We start from the raw sequence: 23,180 nt of genomic DNA on the forward strand, positions 1-23,180 counted from the left end.
GAGTGTATGGATGTGCAAAATTCACAAACTATCAAAGCACTAAGCTCTGAATATGTAATAGGTGATCTTCAATGGTCGTACGAAATCATCATCCTACGCCAGCCGTGGCCATACCCGCCATACACCAGCCCAGGCGTTCCCTTCTCTCGCCAACAGCAACCCCAAAGCTCTCCAACCTGAGCCACGCCCTCACACCATTTGGCTTCACGTGGAATTTCCCAAGTGGCACGCGAATTGAGCACCTGCGATATTCACCGCACATTCATCCCGAGCTCTCTCTGGGGGTCGCAATGCTCAGTGTTCTATATTTACCAGCAGCGTCTCATATTTACCCGGCTGCACAGCTTTCCTCACCCCGTCATGGCCGGTGCTGCGACATTGCGGGGCGCGTCACTAAACCACGACGCCGCCTGGCGTCAGTCACTTTCAGCAGTCCGCCGACGACAACCACAAGTGGCGGGGACGTCACGGCGGCGCTTGTGCCATGCTTGGCGAGGCCACGTGAAGTGTCGAAGGGCCGTTGTCAGGTCACAGAGCATACCGAGGCGCCGTGGGTTGACCGAGATGACTGGCAGATGCATCAGCTGTGCTCCCGACTTTGCTACTTTTTTTTTATGTGAGCGTCGCCCATCTGCTGGAGGGCGCCTGCCTCCACCTCCCCAGCAGAGTCCTTCACGAACCTCCTCCAGAGGACGGTCTTTACACCAATGGTTACCGGTCATCAGCAAGTCCAATCAGCTCCACATCCTTTTGCACCACATCAGTCCACCTCTTCTCGAGCCCGTGCCGCGCCCGTTTAGCTGCTTGGGCATGCGGTGGTTGGGCATGCGGGCTACACGACCCAACAACTACCACCACCAACCGCAGACAACTCACTTCCAACTGAAGAGCCACGACCTCACAATGCACATCATTACCACAACCCAAACACCACCACTCATACTTACATTTCACCACTGCCAACACAACCACAAATGTCGAAATCAGTAACACGACAATCTTAAGACACCAACACCACGCGGAACAGCTCACCGTGCACACCACCACACAAACACCACAACCACGAGACACCACCACACAAACACCACAACCACGAGACACCACCACACAAACACCACAACCACGAGACACCACCACACAAACACCACAACCACGAGACACCACCACACAAACACCACAACCACGAGACACGTTTTTAAAAACTGTATTAAGATATTTGGGGACAAAAAACACAAAACAGCGTCGTTTCAGATCCCGCGTCTCCTCAGAGGTGCCGTGCACAGGGCACGCGTGGGGAGATCGATTCCCTTTGTTCCGTCAGGCGTTCCTTCACTCCATGAACGGGAGACGAAGCTGCGAGATTTGTTTAAAATGACGCCTTCGTGTAACACGACGAGGACACCTTGGTACAGGTGGTAAGGGGCTCTTACAAAGTCCGGCAGTGGATTGTAATGGTGATTACAACGCCATCGGGTGCCCTTCATCCAGCAGTGGATAATTGACAAAAGGCTGTAAATATTATTTATATTTAAATCACGTAAGTGTACAGCGCACTGTCAATCCAGCGCTGGATGGCCTCCCCATTTCGTGAGCTGCGATGGCTGTTTGACATTCTTCCAGGTTGGGCAGCGTGGAGAGAGGGCCCAGGACCCGATGAGATATTTGCCATCGATGTTGCCCACGGTTGAGAATCAAGAGCAGAGTCGCCAGGGTCAAAGTGCAGTGCACCATCCCCATTAGGCGCGGAAACAGGACACTAAGCTAAATCCAATTCTTGAAATGCACGTTATTTGAAACTAAGGAGCTTCAGTGGTGTACTTGCGTAAATTCAAAAACTCACATTTACTACTCAAGCTGCCTTGGCGCTCGTATATAATGGACTACATTTTTGGCAACGGTCCAACTTTCCAGGGCCACTGCCAAAAAGCCTCGGCGCATCACATATATTGTGTGTTCTACGACCGCGTTAATGATGGTGGGGAGGCATCCCTCTCACAGCCACGCGTGACATTCACGTCGACAGGCCAGATTCACCGTTCTGCCAGTGACCGAAATGCATCGTCGCTTTGGCAAGAGACGCAGGCCCACGTCCTAAGTGTCCCCCCCCCACCCCAAATCCTCGCTCATTTTCCATCGGCCACATCGCCAATACCCCACCACTCTTTCCTCACTCCCACAAAATAGACCAAAACGCCCTCACCACTGGGCAGGAACATCACTCTTAAAACTGTAAAAGAATTGCGGACTGCAGGCCAACATTTCAGGCAACAGCACCTTCAAAACAATAACGTGTTTGTTCACCCCCCCCCCACCCCACCTAAAATACAACCGTGTTCCTGGCATCGTGTCACGGGACAAAGACTCTCTTCTAGTGGAGATTTTTCGGTTCGTGGGCAATTTCTGCGTTGGCGCACCACTTTAGTGGCGAGGGGGCGCGCGTCGCAGGTTGGCAACGAGCCACACGGGCAGCGGAGACTTCGGTGCGCGATTTCCATTCAATCTGCCAAGACGAATCGCGAGCACAGGCTCTGGCTGTCTTCCATCCCCATCAACATGTGCGCCGCACTCTGCAGCAGGGTTTTTTCGAGTTTTTAGCATTGATGTTTAAATGAAAAAGGAGAAAAAAAGTCTTCAGTTCATCAACCTCACCTTCCCCAACACGCCCTAACCAGGGTGGTGAAGTATGTTCAACCATTCCCCATACTGGCAGGGCATGGTGAGGCCATCTCGCAGTGGAATAACGGGCTGTAAAGCTCTTGTTAATATGGCTTGTGCCGAGTTATAAAATGACCAAAAAGAAATGTTGGCATGCCAATCGGTTTCATTGCAACTCAACTCAAACCGTGTTCCGATTATCGATTCCCATGACTTGTGGAACTCGATTACGAATCGGGTAAAATATCAACAAGCCTACTCCCGGCGACTCCTCGCCCTAAACGCCAACACTCAAGACTAAGCTGCGATCGCCTACTGGTTAGCAACGCTCCGCGTATGTCGCATGCAATAAGCCTGAAGTGTTTTCAATCAGAAGTCGCGTCACATTTCTAAACCTGTCAATACAAAACACGATGTTACGCGCTGCGGCACTATGCGACACGGCGACGTTGACATTTCCCGAAGCCGACATCGACGGGATGCAGTCGAGGCTGGTGAAATGTCCGAAAAAAAAAACCTCCCACCGAGGTCTCGGCATCCCCACGGTTTCAGAGAACAGGACAGGACCTCTAAGATGATCAAGGGGTCTCTCGGCCCAATCCCCCTTCCACCTCTCACTACCTGGAAAATGAAGAGAGCTGTACTCACGACACAGCGAGCCGCTGTAATTCATTTGCTCCCAGCCGATTTCTTTTCTGCTGTTGGAGGGTGGCTATTACGCATGATGAATCCCTAAGGAGAAGCACTGCCAGAGCACACGCCGATGCTAGCGCTGCAAATTTCCCAGGCTGACATGCACCGCCCACACGGTTACAGGGGTAGTGGGGGGGGACAAGCATTCACAGCCAAGTGTGGACCGGATGTGTCATCCACGACGGGACAAAGCCAACCACACCATAACACACCTCGTCACCCACCACCATGGGCACACATCGACCACGCCGGGATGTGTCGTCGTGGTGGACGGCTCGTCCAAGAGCCATCGCGAGAGCGACTCGTCGCGAAGTGACCGAGCCGGCGAGCGAGCGGCACGGGAACACCAAACACAAACCTCGTCCGCTCGGTGCCCACGCGGCGCCCACGCGGCACGCAGACGTCCTTTCGAAGGTCGTCTTCGCGAGAAGCTATCAGCGGGGGACAACGGAACTAGCGCTGGAAAAAGCAACAACGGAGGTTGGCGGTGGACGGGGGAGGGCACTAGAAATGTGTTTGATTAACGACAATTTTAGAAAGTTGATTTTGACTGCCGGTCAACTCTCATATCCTTTTAAGGAGAGACTTCATTAACCGAGAACCCTCTCCCTCCCTGCTAAAAGCAATTAGGGTTTTACGCAATACACCGCTAAAATAAACCATTTACTCGCACGTTGCAAAGGAAATTAAATCGCAGGCGTGACACTGGAAATGAACGACTGCCAAGGCGCTACCGTTTGTTCCAGGACGAGACTATGCCAGGGTGAGACTGAGGCGTGTTTCACAATCACAGGGGGAGCAAAGGGGAGCAGGCTGCGGGGGGCAGGGGGACACGGGTGGCGTGAGGGAGCAAGCGGACGCTGGGGAGCGTGGGGGCACACGTGGGGGTGTTCGTTTGGGAGCGTTGACCTCCGCAGGTCTCACTCGTGGCAGTGGCGACAAATTACACGTTTTTTTGTTTGGTTTAGCACAAAGAGAAAACTGCGTTAGGACAGGAATGACGATGGTAACCATGGCAACACTTTAAACACCGAGCGTGCAAAGTGGGACTTTCGGTGGGGAGTGTGTAGGGGTTGGACATTTCCTAAAGTCACCACTATCGACTGGGGGCCCATCCATCTCACTTGCGGCTACCATGCCCTGCGGTGCCACGTCACCCCACAATGCAACACTGACTTCACAACGAACATACCGTGCCCACCCACCGCAAGGGAAAAAGATTAAAACGTCGCAACGTGGGGACCGGTGCCTGAAACCCCCCTCTCCCTGGCGTTCATTTGTATGGAAAATGTAATAATAACTTTTGTAGTTTTATTTTAGGATTGTAACTCGATTAATCTAACGCCGCTGAATCTTTAATCCTGCTGAAGCGTAACACAAATCTAAAGAGGTTAATATTCATAACAAAAAAATTGCGAGCTGGTAGTGAATAAAACTAGAAAAGAAACAAAATTAACTCAACAGGTAAATGGGGGGAGGGGGTAGGCGCCTGGGCCAATGGAATCTGCGGGGTCTTTAGAAAGGGGTCAGAGGTCAGATAAAAGGGGAAGTTTTTCAATCGCGGGGCGAGGTGGAGCGACAGCGCATGGGCGACGAAGAGTGCGCCGGCGAGCGCGAGCGAGACTTGGACCGCGCCGGCGAGCGGGAGCGCGAGCCGGCCTGGCGCTGGGCCCCCCCCTGGTCCCCATCGGCGCCGCCGCCGTTCTGCTTGAGCGGCGAGCGGGATGGCGACCGCATCATTTTCCGTGGCGGAGAGCGGGACTTGGAGCGCGAGCGGCTGCCCTTGACGACGGGGCTCTTGGAGCGAGAGCGCGACTTGGAGCGCGAACGCGACTTGGAGCGGGAACGCGACTTGGATCGGGAACGCGACTTGGAGCGAGAGCGCGACTTGGAGCGGCGACTTGCCTTGCCGCGCGATCTGCCGATGTGAACGCACGCAGTCACAAACACGCAAGCGCAGCCACGCACACGCATGCACGCAGTCACAAACACGCACGCCAGCACCACACGCACGCACGCCGGCACATCCAACAGACGCACACAGACGAGCACAGCAACACACGAGCACAGCCGGTCAGGGTGATAATAGGGCCTCAACAACACTACCCCTGCACCTGACGGAACGCTTGTAGGTCTGGGTGTCGGAGAAACCTTTTCCTTGCCGAGGATTAAATTCACCCGTCCGGCTGTGGCCCCATGACCGTCCTCACGGTAAGATCACGTTGGCAGCTCCGGTTGTCATCTCCCACCACTTTGCCCAATCCTCATCTTCACGGATCAGCTGGTTGAGGTTTAAGCCCGTTCGGTGTGCGGTGCTCCGAATCCCCCTCATCTCCCTTGGGCATCCCCTCGTATCTGGTCTCCTCACTCGTACCTTGTAGGATGGCCATGGACGGCTTTGTGGGATCTATGCGCCCAAAGAATTGATTAATGGCGGTCAGAAGTCGTTTTCTGTCCCGATTTGATCGCAAGGGGCTTGTTGTAACTTTAACAAGTATTTGAAGGTCAAAGAAGACTGTCAAATACCTCTGGCGGGCGGTGCATTAACACACGCCTCGGTCACCTCTGTCATTGCAAGAAGCCCTTGCTGTGACATAAGTGACTGAGCATGGCACTAAACTTAGAAACCCCGTGTTCGCCAGTTCGAATGTAGTTCCTTCAAACACCCAATTAGTCCGGTTACGATGCTTGCAGGGACCGGTAAACATCGTTTAGGGGCCGTTTTCGAAGCAACCGGCCTTGTGTGGTCACGGACAGCACAAAGGGGCCCACGTTCCCACTCTGAAAGGAGGTCTTCACCCCACCATGAGGCCTCTCAGAATTAATAAAAACACCATTGCTGCGGGATGTGAGACCCATTCCTTTAGACATTTCCCTCGTTTTCTTCAGACGCTGTCTCCCCGACAGACCTGGTCTTCACCTGAGGACGGCTGCTTGCGTTGTGGCCGAAACGTCGTGAGAATTATTATATTATGTTTAATTTTTATTATTTTATTACTTCCCTTCTACCTGACTTTACCGAAAGAACCAAGAAGATGAATCCCTGCAGTCACAAAAGCTTTAAATCGAAATTTCCCTCGTTATTTATGCTTTACTCCCGATTTTTTACATTGTGAAAAACGCATATAAATGAGAAATGCGGTCGTTTAAAAACGCAGCGTGCCCATCAATCAAAATGCGGTTGTGAACGTGGTTGCCTTGTCTCCTGCGGAGAGCTCAAAAGACCGCACGGGCGGTGCGAGGGAAGGGCAGCACTCACCGTGAGCGCGACTTGGAGCGCGAGCGGCGGCTCTTGCTGCGGCTCAGGGATCGGCGCCGTGGAGAGCTGGGGACATGCACCGACACGCATACACGTGATCAAACCGACGCACTCGTAAAACAAAGATCCCCCGTGTCATTTTTAACACACTGTCGGGGGCAAGTGTGCTGCATTGATTTTTGTGTCGTGATGACCCTCCACAACCCAACAGCTGCAAAAATACAAACGGTCCCGTGTTTAAAAGCGCCAATTGTTATTGTTCCGGCTCACCGAAACGTCTCGTTTAAAATATACGTTAAACATCCCAAAGACAAAGAGCCAGGAGGCTGAACAACGACCCAGGGAAGAAGTCTATAACCAAAATTAGCCAAAGCAGACTTGAATTTCGATCTTTCGAGCATTTAGTGACAACGCTCCGGTGTTACCGCACGGTGTTGGCGCGTTTGCCGCGCGGGCGCTCACCGCGTGCGGGAGCGGGAGCGCGAGCGGCGGCGCCGGGAGAAGCTGCGCTCCTCCGTGAGCCGTATCTTGCGGCCGTACATGTCGGAGCCGTCGAGCTTGTCGAGCGCGCGGCGCATGTCAGCGTACGTCAGGAACTCCACCACGCCCTCGTCCCCGCGCACGTCCGCGTACGTCACCTCGCCCGCCTGCCGCATGTAGTCCTGGAGCGACAACAACCGCCTCGTCTCACACGGGGGTAGACGCGCGATTGCAATGCCGCACCTCCGATCGGCACGTGTTGCCGACGTACGGTGCGAAAGAAGTTCAACATAGGTACACGCAATGTACATCAATCAACTCGCTTGTCTATGAATGGAAGTTGATGCACCCTCGCCCCTCTCCACCCCTACCCTGGGTCAAAGGTAAATCCTTGCAATTTCATGCTCACGCCGCTGGGAGAAAAAGGGCCTCCCACAAGCAAGAGTGGTCGGGCCTACTCCTCAACCCTGGTCAGGGGATGTGTGTGGGAGGAAGCCAGAGAGAAATGGGCTCATGATCCCACCTGATGTCCTGCCATATCTTGGAAGACTTTAGGAATCTGGGTGTGGAGTGGCATCGCTTGAGCATTAAAATGAAGCCATTGATGGCGATTTAATCAAGTGACGTCACTAGTTCCATAACGATAAAAGATAACACGCATTCAACGCGTTCGTCAATAAGGGGACATTTCAGGCAATGGCTCTTCTTCATAGGCCATAAACAACAAAACGAAAGTGGGGTTCTGCTCAAACAACCATTCAGGAGAAATATTATTTCCATGGTGTGGACAAATTAACAGGAAGGACATTCACTGCCAACTTTCCACTAAACGGAACTCATGTTAACGATCCCAGAGATTCGGGGCTGGCATTTCCCAAGACCGCGGTGTGAACCCGAAACCTTCCGACTTCGAGCCTTGCGCTGTGCACGCCGCACCACCCAAGTGGGATGCAAGCACCGAGAGGCGTAATCATGATGCCACTGAACAAAGACATTTCTACTTCAAGCGAGTCTGGCTGTGTAGTCCACAGGGTCCTAAATAGGCCTGTGACGATTCTCCCCCATACCGTTTGATGATTATTTTTATACCGCGGGGCATTGTAGTGCCTCGAGTGGTTGTACGAGCCGTGCGACCTCATTGCATACCGTAGCTTATACAATAGACGTTTTGATCCCTTTGTGTTCAAGTACAGCCATTTTGTATAAGCAACTGTTGGATGAAGGCCTCCCCCACACCGTGTCACTCATGGGAGTTGTTTGACCATACTTCACCATGCTGCTCAGCATCGGTTGAAGGGGGGTTGCCATGATACACCCATCAATCGTGCGTGAATTCAATTCCAAATGGCATACACAATTGGAAACCAAGTCTCGCATGCACAACTTAATGCCTACTGACCAAAGCGTGAAGTATGGACTATGAATCGATGCTGCTAAGAGAGTTGGTGGATTTAAATATAAAAACAAGCTGTCAACAGCATAATTTATATAGTTCACTAATTATACTCAACATTTTGCAAGCTTTAGACAAACACTACGATCCAGAGGTTGCAGCGATGGTGCAGTAGTTGGCACACCACGCGATGAACCTGGCAACCAGTTTTATTACTGAACAGTGGGGAGTGAACCTTGCCACCCTTCACCAACCCGCAATGACAAGCATGAAGTATGGGCATCAACCCCCATGACTGATATGGGAGTGTGGAGAACATCCAGTGGTGGTCTGACAAAGTGCTGCTGTACCCACTGCAATCCAAGCTTCCACGGTAATCACTAACAGACTGCTGCTACTTTCACCACGGGCGCTTATCTTCAAACAAAACGTCAACACAATATCTAACAACCCTCGCTTTCAGCCGAGCATCATCCGTCAGGTCACAGCTGACTTGGCACACGTGCGGTTTGCAGAGTGCAGTTGTTAGTTTAAAGGCCGGCCGTATTTGTTCGCTAAACACAAACAACGGGCCACGGCAAACACTGACCAACACTCCGAGTAAAGCAGTGGATATTTACGAGCCTTTAAGGGCCATCGTTTGTCCCTGCGTCGTCGCACCCAACGGTGCTAATCAAGTGGATGCCGTGCGCATCGTCTGTGCAGTACGATTTGTTTTAAACGAGATGCTCGTCGCGCGAGGGCAACAGCGCTGGTGCGAGCCGCGTGCCCGACCCATCAATTCTATGTTAACGACAGCCGGCCGTTGCCGTCTACGCAAGCGCACGTGCGCCACCGTATTGTCAGGAGCGGAGGTGCAGTGGTTGGCGCCCTGTGCTGTGAATCCAAGCACCCCATTTGTTATTACTGCCCATAGCTAACATTTATAGTGATTACCTGAACAAGTACTGGGTTTCCATAAGTCTACTCGGCCTTAAATGAGTACCTCGTGTGTAAATATAAGCACCGGGGAGACAAAGGTGGATAGGAGTGGTGTCGTCAAAACCACCCCCACCCCCTTAGGCCCTGTGCCAGCATTAATAAGTCCTTGCACACATCATTTGCCCAGCAGCCGATGCTGGCTTTGTCTGTGCGTGACTATACCGCCTCCTGCTGGATTGAAGTGCATCAGCAGGGACGTTACATAACACCCAGGGTTACGCTTGTCTCAAAGAGCAGGGGGCATTGCTGTTTTCGCCACCTATTATTGACACCATTCTTGGGCCACTAATCTTAACACTTGCCAAGAGTTTACTTGAGCACGACTGAGTAAGCGAGTGCTCATTTTGCGCACAATAACAGCGCTACGGCTAAAACGAGCTCAAGTGTTCAATGTTCAACACCTTTTGAGTGCAGGTTGGGGGGTGGGGGAGAACTCAAAGCTCGGCTCGGATAACATACACATATTGTGTGTTGCATTATCCTGGTGGTTCAGGTGCACAGTAAACGGCAGTCTTCCAAAAACTGACCAGGCTCACAGCCTGCAAAGCTTCGGAGATCTGACGACATCGGGCGCATTTGGGGTGATCTGGCCACATGGAAACAGCTGCCCCCTCTGCCTGTGCCGCGTACATTGGCAAAATGGACAGTGCCCCCATTCCACACACTAACAGCAGTGCGGGTGTTTGCGTAGGGAGGGAGGGCACGCCAGCACCAGACGGCATTGCACCCTCGCCACCTCCACCGCGTGTTGACTTGTCTCATTCTCACTGGTCACTTTCGCACCGCAGACTGCAAAGTACGAACCCATTAATATCGATGGACGAATCAAGAGCCCAGGGACATACTGTACAGTGCACGGGTGACCGTGCGGTCAATGCACAGAGGTTTGAGCGCAAGGCAGAACTGCCACTTCTCTCACTCCACGGTGATCCCTTGTCATCTGTGAAGGCCAATCAGAAGCCCCGCTCTCGTGGGATGTTCAGAATGTCCTCTTTGGGTCATGCAACTTTAAGAACATTTTTAAAGTGGATGCTGCAGTTTGACAGAATAAAAATCCTATGTTTTGAAAAGTATCCACCACATTCAAAACGTGAGTTTTACAAAAAAATATTAATAAAAAGCTGTGGATTCTCGATCGCAGTGCGACATCAACAGTGATCATTAATTGAATCACTGCTGTAGAGGCGAAGGTTAATATTTTCGTGCCTGCGTTTCACCAATCACGAGACGGACGTGGTAGCAATTTAATTTGTATTCAAACAGAGAAGAATGGTAAGCAGACACGGAGAGGCGGAGACCGCGGTGGGCATTATGAAAGCCACCACGTGGTAGCCCTGGGAGCTCCGTCTCACCTTGAGGTCCTGCCAGCTGCAGCGACTGGAGACGTTCTCCACAACCAGGCGGTAGTCGGTGCGAGGAGGGGGGACCGTGGCGGAACGCCATGCTGCCTGTCCCAGCCCCGCCCACACACAACACGCATTCGGCATTAGCTGGGCACGACAGGCACGGGGAAGACGCCTGCACGCATAAACACAGACGCTCTCGACAATCCACTACCGGAAACCATACTCGGTGCAGTTTGTAAACAAGTAATCACCACCATTACCAAATTATGTGGAGAATGCACCCAATGTCGTCGAAACTCGGAAGCCAAGCAGCACTAAGCCTGGATAGTGCTTTGCACAAACATAAGTGGATTCAAGGCTATGTAGCAAGATGCGTGGCAAAGTTCAACATTGTACTGTGTACTTCTATACTTTCACATATATTATCCCTGCTTTCACCAACATTCATTGACGAGCATAGCGAGGCATGGTTTAATATCGATACAATTTGCATGCCGTGGGGAGGCCATCATCCAAATGATTGACAAAATGGCAGCCAAAAGGATGGGGTGGACCATGCCACCACTACAAAGAATTTGTGCTTAGCAAGTGACTACAGACACGCAGCCACTGGCACGTTCAGAGCCACCACTGCACGCACGCCGATAATTCACCGCTGCTTAGCGGGGCTCGTTTTTTGCCGCCCAAGCGCAGGGAAGGGCAGAGAGGTTGAGCGGTCTCCTCAGATCGCACTAATGGATCCCCGAAAGCTCTAATCTATTCAAGCCTATATTCATCCCATCCTCATGGCATGTTGCCACACCACAGCAATCGCATTGTGCTTTGACTGCGGTGTGCGGTGGCAATGGATTTCTCGCTATGGCTGTGGATAGGCATCACACGTGTCTACATTCCAAGAAGGCTGGATTCCATGAGGGTGTAATTCCAGCCACGTTTATCTGGATTGTGGATCCACGAATATTTCTGCGCCTGGCACACCACACATCATAGCGGCTGCTCGTAAATGTAGGTGGACTTGGGTTAGGCAGATCACCCACACCCAGAAGGAAGGATGGTCGACGGACGAGACGAGCGAGAATCGCAGACAACGGCACGAATGCCCCCGAGAGGAACTACAAAGGGGTAGATGGTGCGATGAAATGCACTCGTTATGCAGGTGCTGGAAGGATGATTACAATGACCGTGATTGATGGCGACGAGATGGGCCGTTATATTCGGCAGTGTACAAACCACGGCCGAGGATGATGCTCTTACAATAGCGAATTGGTTATCGCGGTTGTGCTGTACAATGCTCCGATGTGTTTTTGGGTTGCGCCGTGTTGTTCGGTGCTATGTCCGACGTTTTGCTCCAACGCGCTGGGATTCCGCTCTTCAGAACGTCGGACATCGTGCCGGACAAACACACGGCGCAACCAAAAAAACACATCGGGGAGCCGATAATGATCTTACTTCGAGATTGGGTCAATGTGCCAGAGGGCCCAGAGTCCGTACCCCCATATCCTCCGCCGCTGCTGCTGCCGCCGCCGCCGCCGCCGCCACCGCCGCCGCCGCCGCCGCCCCCGTATCCGTGCAGGTCGCGCTTGGGCCCGCGGGCGTGCTCGATGACCACGCGCTCGCCGCAGAGCTCGCGGCCGCTCAGCTCGCACACGGCGTCGTTGGCATCGCGGGTGTCGTCAAACTCCACGAAGCCGAACCTGGCCCGGGGGAGGCGGCGAGGCGCAGCGTGAACGGACGGATCCCAGGGGGCAGGGGGGGGGGGGTGTGCGGTGTTGGGGGGTTGAGTCTGAAGAGCCGCAGCCTGCGCCGCGGCGGCGTCTGCTCGTCGTCGCCGCCTTACTGTGCGGGCCCGTGGCAGGCAGGCGGGAGCCCCTAGCCGCCCCTAACTGCTATGGCTCCGCCCCGGCCCCGCCGCGCCGCCAAGTGAAGTCCCGGACCAGGGAGGGAAGGCCCGGACCAGGGAGGGAAGGCCCAGGACGTGCATTGAAGGCCCAGGGTTGTGCAACCGACGCCCCCCGCCCGGCGCTGCGTGGGGGAATGAAGGCCCGGACCGAGGTCCTGAGATGGGGAAGGAACTGAAGGCCCGAGATGTGGGGACTGAAGGTCCGGATTGGGAAATGAAGGCCCGAGATGGAGGCTGGCAGAGGCCCGAGGTGAAGGCCCGGGCTGGGAACCAGCGGCTGAAGGGCCCGGGCTCGTAATGAAGGCCCGGGCTGTGAAATCAAGGCCCGGGCTGGGCTGCGAAGGCCCGGCCTGGGGATCCCGAGGCGGAGGCCCCGGTGAAGACCCGGCCAGGGGGAGTGAAGACCCGGCCAGGGGGAGTGAAGGCCCGGCCAGGGGGAGTGAAGGCCCGGCCAGGGGGAGAGAAGGCCCAGGCCCCGCGGCCTCCATCTCCGTTCCTCCCTCCGCGGGAAAACTTTTGTGTGTAATTCGTTAGCTCAATTAACCGAGAATATGCAGTACGCAAGCACAACACACGCGCGAACACAAAGCATCGTCGAGAGCTTCTTAACATTATTGTACATCGCGTCAAATGCATTGAATACAAAGTGAAAGCGGCGTCGTCGTGGTGGTGGCTGCTGCTGTTGTTGTTGTGTGCGAGGCGCGCGGTGCAGGCCCGAGGCCTAGGCGCACGCGGCCGCGCCGCTCACCCGTGCTTGATGCTGATCTCCACGATCTTGCCGTAGCCCTTGAAGAAGCGCTCGATGTCCTTGTCGCGCGCCCTGTAGCTCAGGTTCCCCAGGTAAATTCGCGACATGATCGTCGTCGTTTGACCCCCCTCTCTCTGTCTCTGCCCTCGTTCTCTCGCTTCTTCTCCGCTTCTTCACGAAGCCCGAGTAACGGCCGCCTTCGCTTCGACTCGCGTGACGTCACCGGATCGCGCGCATGACGTCACGGGCACGGAAATTCACACGCGGACATGACGCCATCAAATACGCAGCCGGTGCTGACGTCACATGCAGACATTACGACTTTAAAAAAGTCGTTGGTAATTACGTGTTGCCGGATGCCAAATGTGTTTATTCATTCAAGGCGTATACAATGACCAGAACACACACACACACACGCAAATAAAAGAAAGTTTTAGTCCATCCGCCCATTGGATTTCCAGACCAATACTTTTTATTTATCTTGCAAATTACACTCGGTAACCCAGCATCATATGTTTACCAACTCTGACTTTGGTGATGAGACCCAGAATATCGAACCCAGTCCATAGTTACGTTTGCTCCTGTATGTTTATACTCGTGACGTCATCACGTATATGTAATCTGATTTTGTAACTGCTTTAGTAACGCCCACGCGGGCGGTAAAGTGACGTCACACCCAGCCGCGCGGCTGACGTCACACCGCGTTATCTTCATCCTGTTATCCGCGAAATTTCTTAATCGTCATCCTCTTACCTGCCAGCCGCCCGTGTGAGAATTATCTCAGCTATTCCGCTACCGTCAGCCCAGTCACATGTCCTCGTAGTCATTGCGAATTGTGTTCTACGTCACCAATGTAAGCCTGATCGCTGTAACTGAAGGTGAAGGCGCCGCCCTGAAAGTGCGTGCGCGTGCCCCTGTCGGCGGAAGGGCCTCCACTGGAGTGAGCTCGAGCCTCCTCGCACCACTCCTATCGGGTTGTCCACTCGTTCTGGCCTCCCTATGGATGCGCTTTCAAGAAGGGCCATCGCCCAAACCGTCGGCTGTTGTCTGTATAAACAGGGTGTTTCACAAATATAGACCCAGTTTCAAAGCAGTATATTTCACGATGGCAACATGTTACAATTACACAAAAAGTTACAAACGGTTTAATGAGTTATCAAGTTTTACTAACCATTTTATAAATGCTCTATGTGTCCTCCACCTGCTGTACGGACAACATCGAGACGATAGTTGAATTCATTCCAAACGCCTCTCAAAGTGAAGTCACCGCTGCCGGGATTCTGTTTTTGAGGTCATCCAGACTAGTCGCTAATGGTGGCACAAAAACACGGTCTTTGACGTATCCCCGCAAGAAAAAGTCGCAGGGTGTGGTGATGTCTCGGGATCTTGGGGGCCAAGAGTGTAGCGCCAAGTCTTGGGGTCCCGTGCCACCTATCCAACGGTGAGGCGGTGCGTCGTTGAGAAAACGCCGAACCTGCAGGTGCAAATGTGGCGGTGCTCCGTTTTGCTGGAAAATGAAGTCATCGGAAGTTCCAGTGGTAAGAGTTTCATTCATGGGCGGTTCGTGGTTGCAGAGATATAGCAATTTCAAATGGGGTCCATCATGTTGAAGCACCCTGTATGTTGTTCTATTTTAAGGCCACAGTGGCATTGGCGATTGTGTTGAGTGCAGCATTGTGGCAGCTATTGCCACAATGCCGGTGGACGCGCCTCCGTCTTTAAGTTCCCACAGTGCGAGCCGAGACAACGTGTTGCTCGTGTGAGCAGCTCCTCCTGCGTCAGCGCCGGGGGTAGTGCCGGGAGCCACCGCCGGGCTGTGTCTGTCTCGCCGTGACCACGGCTCTGTGTGTGTCTTCATGTGGGAGAGAGAAACAGGCTGCTGAAACAAGTCCTGATATTCAGAGAGATAGAGCCGAGAGCGGAGTTGATGCGAGAGCTGAGAAGGTGGCCATTGTAATGTAACTCAGAGAGTCGGAAATACCTGCTGACAATGGCAGGGAGGATGGAAACATCAACAACCAGTTAAGGCTTTACCTGTTAATAACCTTCTTCCAATGAATGCTCAGTTTGTACCCATCTTCTCGGTTGTGGTTATGTCTGTGTTTCTATATCTGGATGGCTTCATGAATACATCTTTGATGGTAGCCCGAAGATTTGCAGAGTACATTGGTCTCGGAAAAAACAATGTCGTGTGAGCCCACCGCGTTCAAGCAGTGATCAGCCACTGGCAGAGGAATTGGTTCTGCCGTGTTTGAGATCTGCCTCGTGTTCGCGAACCTGGTCCGAGACGTCGTTAGTTGATCTCAACCGGACAATGTCCTCATGGGGGCTGCTGAGGTTATTTATAAACGTGCGAAATTACTTCATACGCGAGAGTCGTTGGTGAATAATCAAGTATGAATATGCCAGTACAAAATAACTACAACATTTAAATCCACGTGGTATAAATACCTTTCTACATTTATTGATCGTAAACAATGCGGGTTTCCGAGAGCAACCAGCGAACAAATGACGTCACGCATGCAAAGCGTCCGTGTCATGTTTTGTATTCGCTTGCAGCTACGAGCAGCCTGTTAGGATGCCTCACAAAATTGACAATTGATTATAATATTGATGTTCATTGTCCATACATTTAATTCTCAGAACCATGTTGGGTCAGGCAGGGGGGTACTCGGTAGAAGCAAAACTCAAGGGGATACAGAAGCCAATGACGTTGGAGCAGATTGTGTGGGAGTGGATGTTGTAACAGCTATCATCGGGACCAGTGGAACAGGTTGGCTTGAGAACGAGCTGTTCTTCTGCTCACATTGACTGAAGGTTGATTGACGATGCTTGACTCACTGATCCGCTCCAGTCGCGAACTCACTGGGAGGCGGGGGTGGTGGTCCGTCGCCCCCTTGTCACTACTCTTCTATCGCTTCTACCATGGCGACCGTTGCCGTGGAATTGAAACATTGATTCCTTCTCCCGCACTCAGGACTCGATGTGCCAAACTGCTTCGTCTCACCCACACGGCGAATCGATCAAGAAGGGGGCAGTTACCGCGCTACGCTGCGCTACTAAAAGCGACGGCCCGAGTTCGATTCCCTCTCACGACCAACACCAATGACGATTGACTGAATCGGTCCTGGGACTCCCCTAGCTCGACTCAACCTCAAATGAGTAACTGTTGTGGTGTGTAAACATCACCAGGAGGGAGACAAAGGCGACCGGGCGTGGTGATGGCCACCCACCCCATCGTGTCCCTGCGGACCCTTCATAGGTGCTACTCGCTAACAGCACTCGCCCCGACAGTCTGTGGAGGCTACACGGGGGAGCAAGGTGCTAGCCCACCAGAATATCTCACGCTTTAACAGTAATGATCATCATTCATTATTATTATTATCATCTTCTTGGTTCTTTCGGTAAAGTCACGTAGAAGGAAAATAAAAAAGAATGAACACCACAGACGCTGTCTTTCCGACAGATATGTTCTTCACCTGAGGACAGCTGCTTGCGTTGTGGCCGAAACGTCGTGAGAATTATTTCATAATGTTTTATTATTATTATTTTATTATTTCCCTTCTAGGTGACTTTACCAAAAGAACCAATAAGATTAATCCCTGCAGTCGCGAAAGCTTTAAATCGAAATTATTATCATCAACAACAACAATCAATTAAACATGATCAGCGGTAGCAGCAGCGTCATCACCACCATCATCATCCGCAGCATCACATTGTCATCATCACCAGCAGCATCGTCATCATCATCATCAGCAGCATCACATCGTCATCAGCAGCATCACATTGTCATCGTCATCATCATCATCATCAGAAGCATCACCACGATCAGAAACAGCATACCAATTTTATCATCAGTATTACCATAATCAATTTCCATGTATGCTTCCTAGCACTGGTCGGCCTTGGAATTCCTTCCCGGCATCATCTTATCTCCCCAAGATCTTATAACGTGTCTCATTTCAAGAAACGTGACAACTCTGTATCTATGACAACAGCGGTGTCGATTGTTGCTGGCCGCTCGACGCTTTGCGCCCCGTGCTCAGCAATCGTGAGGCAGCAGTCGCGCATCCCCTCCACTCGAGGAACCGCGGCGGGTCCCTGCACGCATTGGGTCGAGCGAGTGGGCACGGCACAGAGGCCGCGTGGGACGGCGTGCGTCGACTGTGCTCCATTCCCGGGCAATGTCCGTGCGCAATGCAATTGGGGGGACTGTGTGATGTTGTCTTGGTGTGGTCCGGGAATGTTTTTGTTGTTGTTTTGCTACCTCGCCCCAGCACGAATGTATGTACTTATGCAATGTTACCTTTATATTTATTCATGTTTAGTGACTTGCTTACCTTTGATCTAGTTTGCACTCCTGTGATTGTTTTTGTATTGTTTGTTGTTGTAACTTGCTGACCCGCGACTTCTGGACATCTATCAACAGGAGCTTTATAGCTCATCGGAATCCTCAAGTCTCGATAAAGAGACTGAGTCTGTACATTAAACAACAGCAGCCAGTGGGAATCGGACCTTTGGTGTACCGTGGTACAAATGCATCGAGAGTCCCTCTCGCGCTCCCGTCGAGTGGAGGTCTCTTCGGACAGCGGCGGCGTGAGCGGCAATTGCAGGGCTGAGCCCTGACCTTTCTACACAGCGTGTGTTGGTGTAAGTGTATCATTTACTTCATAATACAGGTTTGTTGGGTTAGATCGCGTAAATATCAACGTGTCGTTGAACCCGCCACCACCCGAGACAGCCATTTAGTAAGGGGTTTGTCACGTCAACAGAACATGCCAATTGGTTACTCGTACAGCACAACGGTGTATTGGAGAGCTAATCCACAACATTTCCTGTAATTTCTATCGGTTCAAGTTTAGGTTGCTTTTGTGTAACCACGTCAGAACTCAAGGATTAGAATTCTCATTTACGAGTAACCTAGGTCACCACAATCACAAAATCAAACAAAGCACAGTACCGTACTGTATAGAAATTAAATCCACGACAAAAAAACACCCAACTACATATCAAGGCACAAACAGGGGCGATGCACACGTGTCAAGCTTTCAGGATCGTTGCCCGTGAGACTCGGGGTTTATCAGAATGTCGTGTGGCTCACGGCCATGCAATAGACGATCACGTGTGTTGTCAGTGTTGCTCTTTGTCTGTTGCAACCCGCACACAAAGTCCCCATTCATCGCAGTGCCGCCCCTGCAGCAGCAGCTTCAGCAAGACGGTTCAGGTCTTGTTATGTAAGACTCAGCTCCGTAGCTTTATCTCAACTCACAGTCCTTGCAATGAGAGGACAGTGGGAAGTTATTAACTACCCAAGGTTATTGTTATTGAATTTACTAAGGTCGGGGGGGGGGGGTCAATACGTGCTTTACATTCGCTTATTGCCGCAAAACAAACTAATTTAGTAACCAGAAGTAGATTCGCCCTCGTCTGCTGCGCGACGGTTCGATGTTGGTGTCGCTCAGATTCTCGGAGTTGTTGTGTATATACCCCCAACACATACAACAGGGTTGCCTCTCGGTTCCCGTGGCGTCTGCCCCCGTCGGGGACTCGTGAGAGGAGCTGGAGGAGTGGACGTCCATGGACACGGGACATCCGACGCAAACACACGTTTATATTTTAAGACAATTACGTTCCGAACAATGACCTTGAAAACAATTTATTGTACCAGTAAGTTTCAGAAACATACATTTCTACAGGGTGGTCCAAAAGTCAGGACATGTATGATAATTTATTTTAACACTGGCATTAGAAAATGTAATTATTTATAATGGAAGCTAATGTTTAATTTATTATCATGATGAATATTGATTTTTTCTTCTCCTATGGGGTCACCTCCAGTCTGTCGTTTACACAACTCGACCAAGAACCCGGAGTGAATTGAAACGAAACAAAATTGGTGGATATTCAAACATTACACCTGCGATCTTATAATAAGTTCTACATTAATTATAAAAACGAATCCATGCGTCCATGAATATTAATGAAAGTCAATTTGAACATTTGTTAAAATTAAAAAAGAGAACATGTCATTTGTTAAGTTAAATATAAGAGCCCGATACGTGTTGACTTTTTGGCCACCCCATGTAGTGCACATACGGTGATTTTTGCATTCATGTTTTGTTGTAACGAATGTAATTTGAAAATCCGAAACTGTCAAATTTTGCTCCAATTAAATATTACTTTTATTTCTCTGATCCAAATGTTGAAAAATATTAGTTGAGCAAAATTGTTGACGATCCTTGTAATATTTGCTGTCACTTAACGTAGTCTCAGAGTAGCTATCCTATATTTTTCCGTAGTGTTTATAGTTGCAAACTATTTATGTATTTGGACTTGTGAGCTTGGATGCCTGCACGAGCAGTGGATAGGTCGTGTCTGATGTATTGTGGGAGTTTGTGTAAAGATAGTTTGGTTACTTGAGTTAGATTTCCGACCACGTAACACACTTGGCACATGGTGCCTGAACCTATCTTGGGCTTCCCTTAGGTCGACTCAGAGATGACGAGGTACTTGAGGGGTGGTGTAAATATCAGCATTGGGGAACCAAAACGGACGAGCGGGGGGACAGACACACCACCCACAATGGATGCTCAACAAGAAAGGAGGTCCATTCAGTCGCGTTCCTGTCTGCGCGGGGACACAAGGACAGGGTTTGTTACCGGACGATAACAATTATGCAGTTGATTTGTCCGGAATAGCTTCACGGAGTCTCAAGACTCATTTTCAGGAGGGTTCTGCAACATTTTCCTCCACCGGTGTTGCATTTTGTGTTTGGTTTGTTGTCCTTCGCAATTCCGATTTTCACGGTTAGCTACGTACGGTGCGAAAGAAGTTCAACATACATACGTGTATACCACGCTCAGACTGATTGTTTAGTCTCATCCACACTGCGCAGCCACTACATTGCAGGTAACAACACGCTCACCCACCCACTCACTCACCACACTATAGATTACAACAACACTCACCTACTTACCCACCAACTCACCTAACCACTCACCACACTACAGATTACAACAACACACTCACCCACTCACCCACCCACTCACCTACTCACTCACCACACTACAGATTACAACAACACACCCACTCACTCACCACACGACACATTACAACATACCGACTCACCCACTCACTCACCGCACTCCACATGACAACACACTCACCCACTCACTCACCACACTACACATTACAACCACACACTCACCCACTCACCCACCCACTCATCACACTACAGATTAAAATAACACACTCACCCATCCACTCACCACACTACAAATCACAACACCGTCAGTTACCCCACCCACTCACCAAACGATACATTACAACAACACACTCACCCACTCACTCACCACACTACACATTACAACACACCGACTCACTCACCACACTACACATTACAACACACTCACCCACTCACTCACCACACTAGACATTACAACACACTCACCCACTCACTCACCACACTACACATTACAACTCACCGACTCACTCACCACACTTCACATTACAACAACAACACAGTCACCCACTCACTCACCACATTACAACTCACCGACTCACCCACTCACTCACCACATTACAACAACAACACACTCACCCACTCACTCACCACACTACACATTACAACAACACACTTTCTCACTCACCACACGACACATTACAATAACACACTCACCCACTCACTCACCACACGACACATTACAACACACTCACTCACCCACTCACCACACGACACATTACAACAACACACTCGAGTCGAAGTTAACGTGTTTACGCTTCTCTATTACAACGTTGATTGTGCTGATTGTTGGTGGCCGCCTGGCGTGTTTGGCTCTTTGGGCATGTGCTCAGCAACTGTGATAAAAACAATCTACAAAAAACCCCCTCGATGTCTGAACAAATCTGCTAAAGATCAGTGTTGGGCAGAGTGACTGAAGAAAGCCCGCCACGTATGAGCGGGAAACAAAACCCCAAAAATCAGCACATACCGGTTAGGAACCCACTTGCTGTACTGGCAAATCTTGTCCACACCACACACCCACTGCCGCCTGTACCACCACCACCACCACCACACACTGCTGCCTGTACCACCACCAACACACACCCACTACCGCCTGTACCACCACCATCACACATTACCGCCTGTACCACCACCACCACCACCACACACTACCGCCTGTACCACCACCACCACCACACACTACCGCCTGTACCACCACCACACACCCACTGCCGCCTGCACCACCACCACCACACACCCACTGCTGCCTGTACCACCACCACACATCCACTGCCGCCTGTACCACCACCACACAACCACTGCCGCCTGTACAACCACCATCACCACCACCACACACCCACTGCCGCCTGTACCACCACCACACACTGCTGCCTGTACCACCACCACGCGCCTGGCCTGGTGCTGGTGCGCACGAGGCCCAGGTGCAAGCCGAGGGGTCTGAGAGAGGTCTGAGGTCCTAGAGGCTCGTGAAGTTGCTCAACGATCACTTTGCTCGCCTCACCATCACCAGTCAACAAACAACAATCAGACAGCATCGGCGATGTCATCATCGTCAACGTGCCACTGGCATGGTTATCGATGACTTTATCTACAAATCACCAACAACAGCGGAACATCCACCACTATTTGCCAATGAATGAATTACTAAAACGTAACTAAATATCTATCAATCACTAACGTATCATGATGCTTAAATACTGCATACCGTGAATAGTTTACGAGCGAATACCAATGTACCATCGACCGGCGTGTTGTCATCAACCGCAACGAACCACCTCGTCATAGTATTATCAATGGGCTCTTCCGCTAGCGGTGGGGGTGGCATGTGCGAGGCACTTTCAGGGCCGCACCTTTACCTGCGCGAGTGCCGCCGCCGTCGCCTCTCGCATTGGACGAGCGACTTCTTCTCGGCGCCCCCCGCGGCACTCGGCTGCCTCGTTTCGGCTCCGCGAGTTGCAGGCGCATCGCTGTTGAACCCTGAGAATCCTAGACGCACCTGAGGCCGAGGTCCACCTGCCCCCATACCACCCCTCCCCCCTCCGCCCACCCCTCCGCCCACCCCTCCCCTCACCCCTCCCCCCACCCCTCCCCTCACCCCCCAGCGCCGTGACGCGCGTACAGAGGAATTCCAAGCAGGCGAGTTTCTTCACGGCTATTAAAAGCACCCAGCACGAGCCCCCTCCCCCATCCCCCCATTTCCACCTCGCCGCACCCCCCACAGCACGGCCCAGCCACAGGGAGGTGAAGACTTGGGGTAGAAATCCGCGGAAAGCGCCATCCTCGCCGAAACGATTGCATATCCCTCCTAGCTTTGATCAAGTGGAGAATTGCAGTCCCACAATAATCGGAGGGCTCGCGAGCATTGACACAATTGCCTCGCTCGCCCTGCGTCCCGGTGGAGAGGTGCAGGGCGTTCACCTGGACGGGCTACCTGCGCAGCTCTCTCACTCACTCACTCACCCACTCACTCACTCACTCCCTCACTCACCCACTCACTCACTCCCCCACTCACCCACTCACTCACTCCCCCACTCACTCACTCCCTCCCTCACGCACTCACTCACTCACCCACTCACTCACTCACTCACCCACTCACTCACCCACCACTCACCCACCCACCAACTCACTCACCCACCCACCCACTCACTCACCCACCCACCCACTCACTCACCCACCCACCCACCCACTCACCCACCCACCC

The 23,180-nt window shown here is 51.9% G+C and overlaps 1 protein-coding gene and 1 long non-coding RNA gene across 2 annotated transcripts; one reads left to right on the forward strand and one right to left on the reverse strand.

Moving 5' to 3' along the window:
* Positions 1 to 1,188: 1,188 nt before the first annotated feature.
* Positions 1,189 to 13,689, reverse strand: LOC133349116 (serine/arginine-rich splicing factor 6-like). Its single transcript, XM_061562312.1, is given in 7 exon segments — positions 1,189 to 5,266; positions 6,608 to 6,673; positions 7,070 to 7,269; positions 10,814 to 10,885; positions 10,887 to 10,924; positions 12,257 to 12,501; positions 13,456 to 13,689. Coding segments are annotated over 7 exon segments (1,092 nt in total). The 5' UTR covers positions 13,563 to 13,689; the 3' UTR covers positions 1,189 to 4,902.
* A 3,896-nt stretch (positions 13,690 to 17,585) lies between these two features.
* On the forward strand, positions 17,586 to 19,649 carry LOC133349117 (uncharacterized). Its single transcript, XR_009755891.1, has 2 exons — positions 17,586 to 18,105; positions 18,961 to 19,649. It is a non-coding gene; the product is annotated as an uncharacterized LOC133349117 (long non-coding RNA).
* The last annotated feature ends 3,531 nt before the right edge of the window (positions 19,650 to 23,180 follow it).

The sequence above is a fragment of the Lethenteron reissneri genome, chromosome 29 (genome assembly GCF_015708825.2).
Source record: "Lethenteron reissneri isolate LAM-NWPU_2019-01 chromosome 29, ASM1570882v1, whole genome shotgun sequence".
NCBI classification, from domain to species: domain Eukaryota; kingdom Metazoa; phylum Chordata; class Hyperoartia; order Petromyzontiformes; family Petromyzontidae; genus Lethenteron; species Lethenteron reissneri.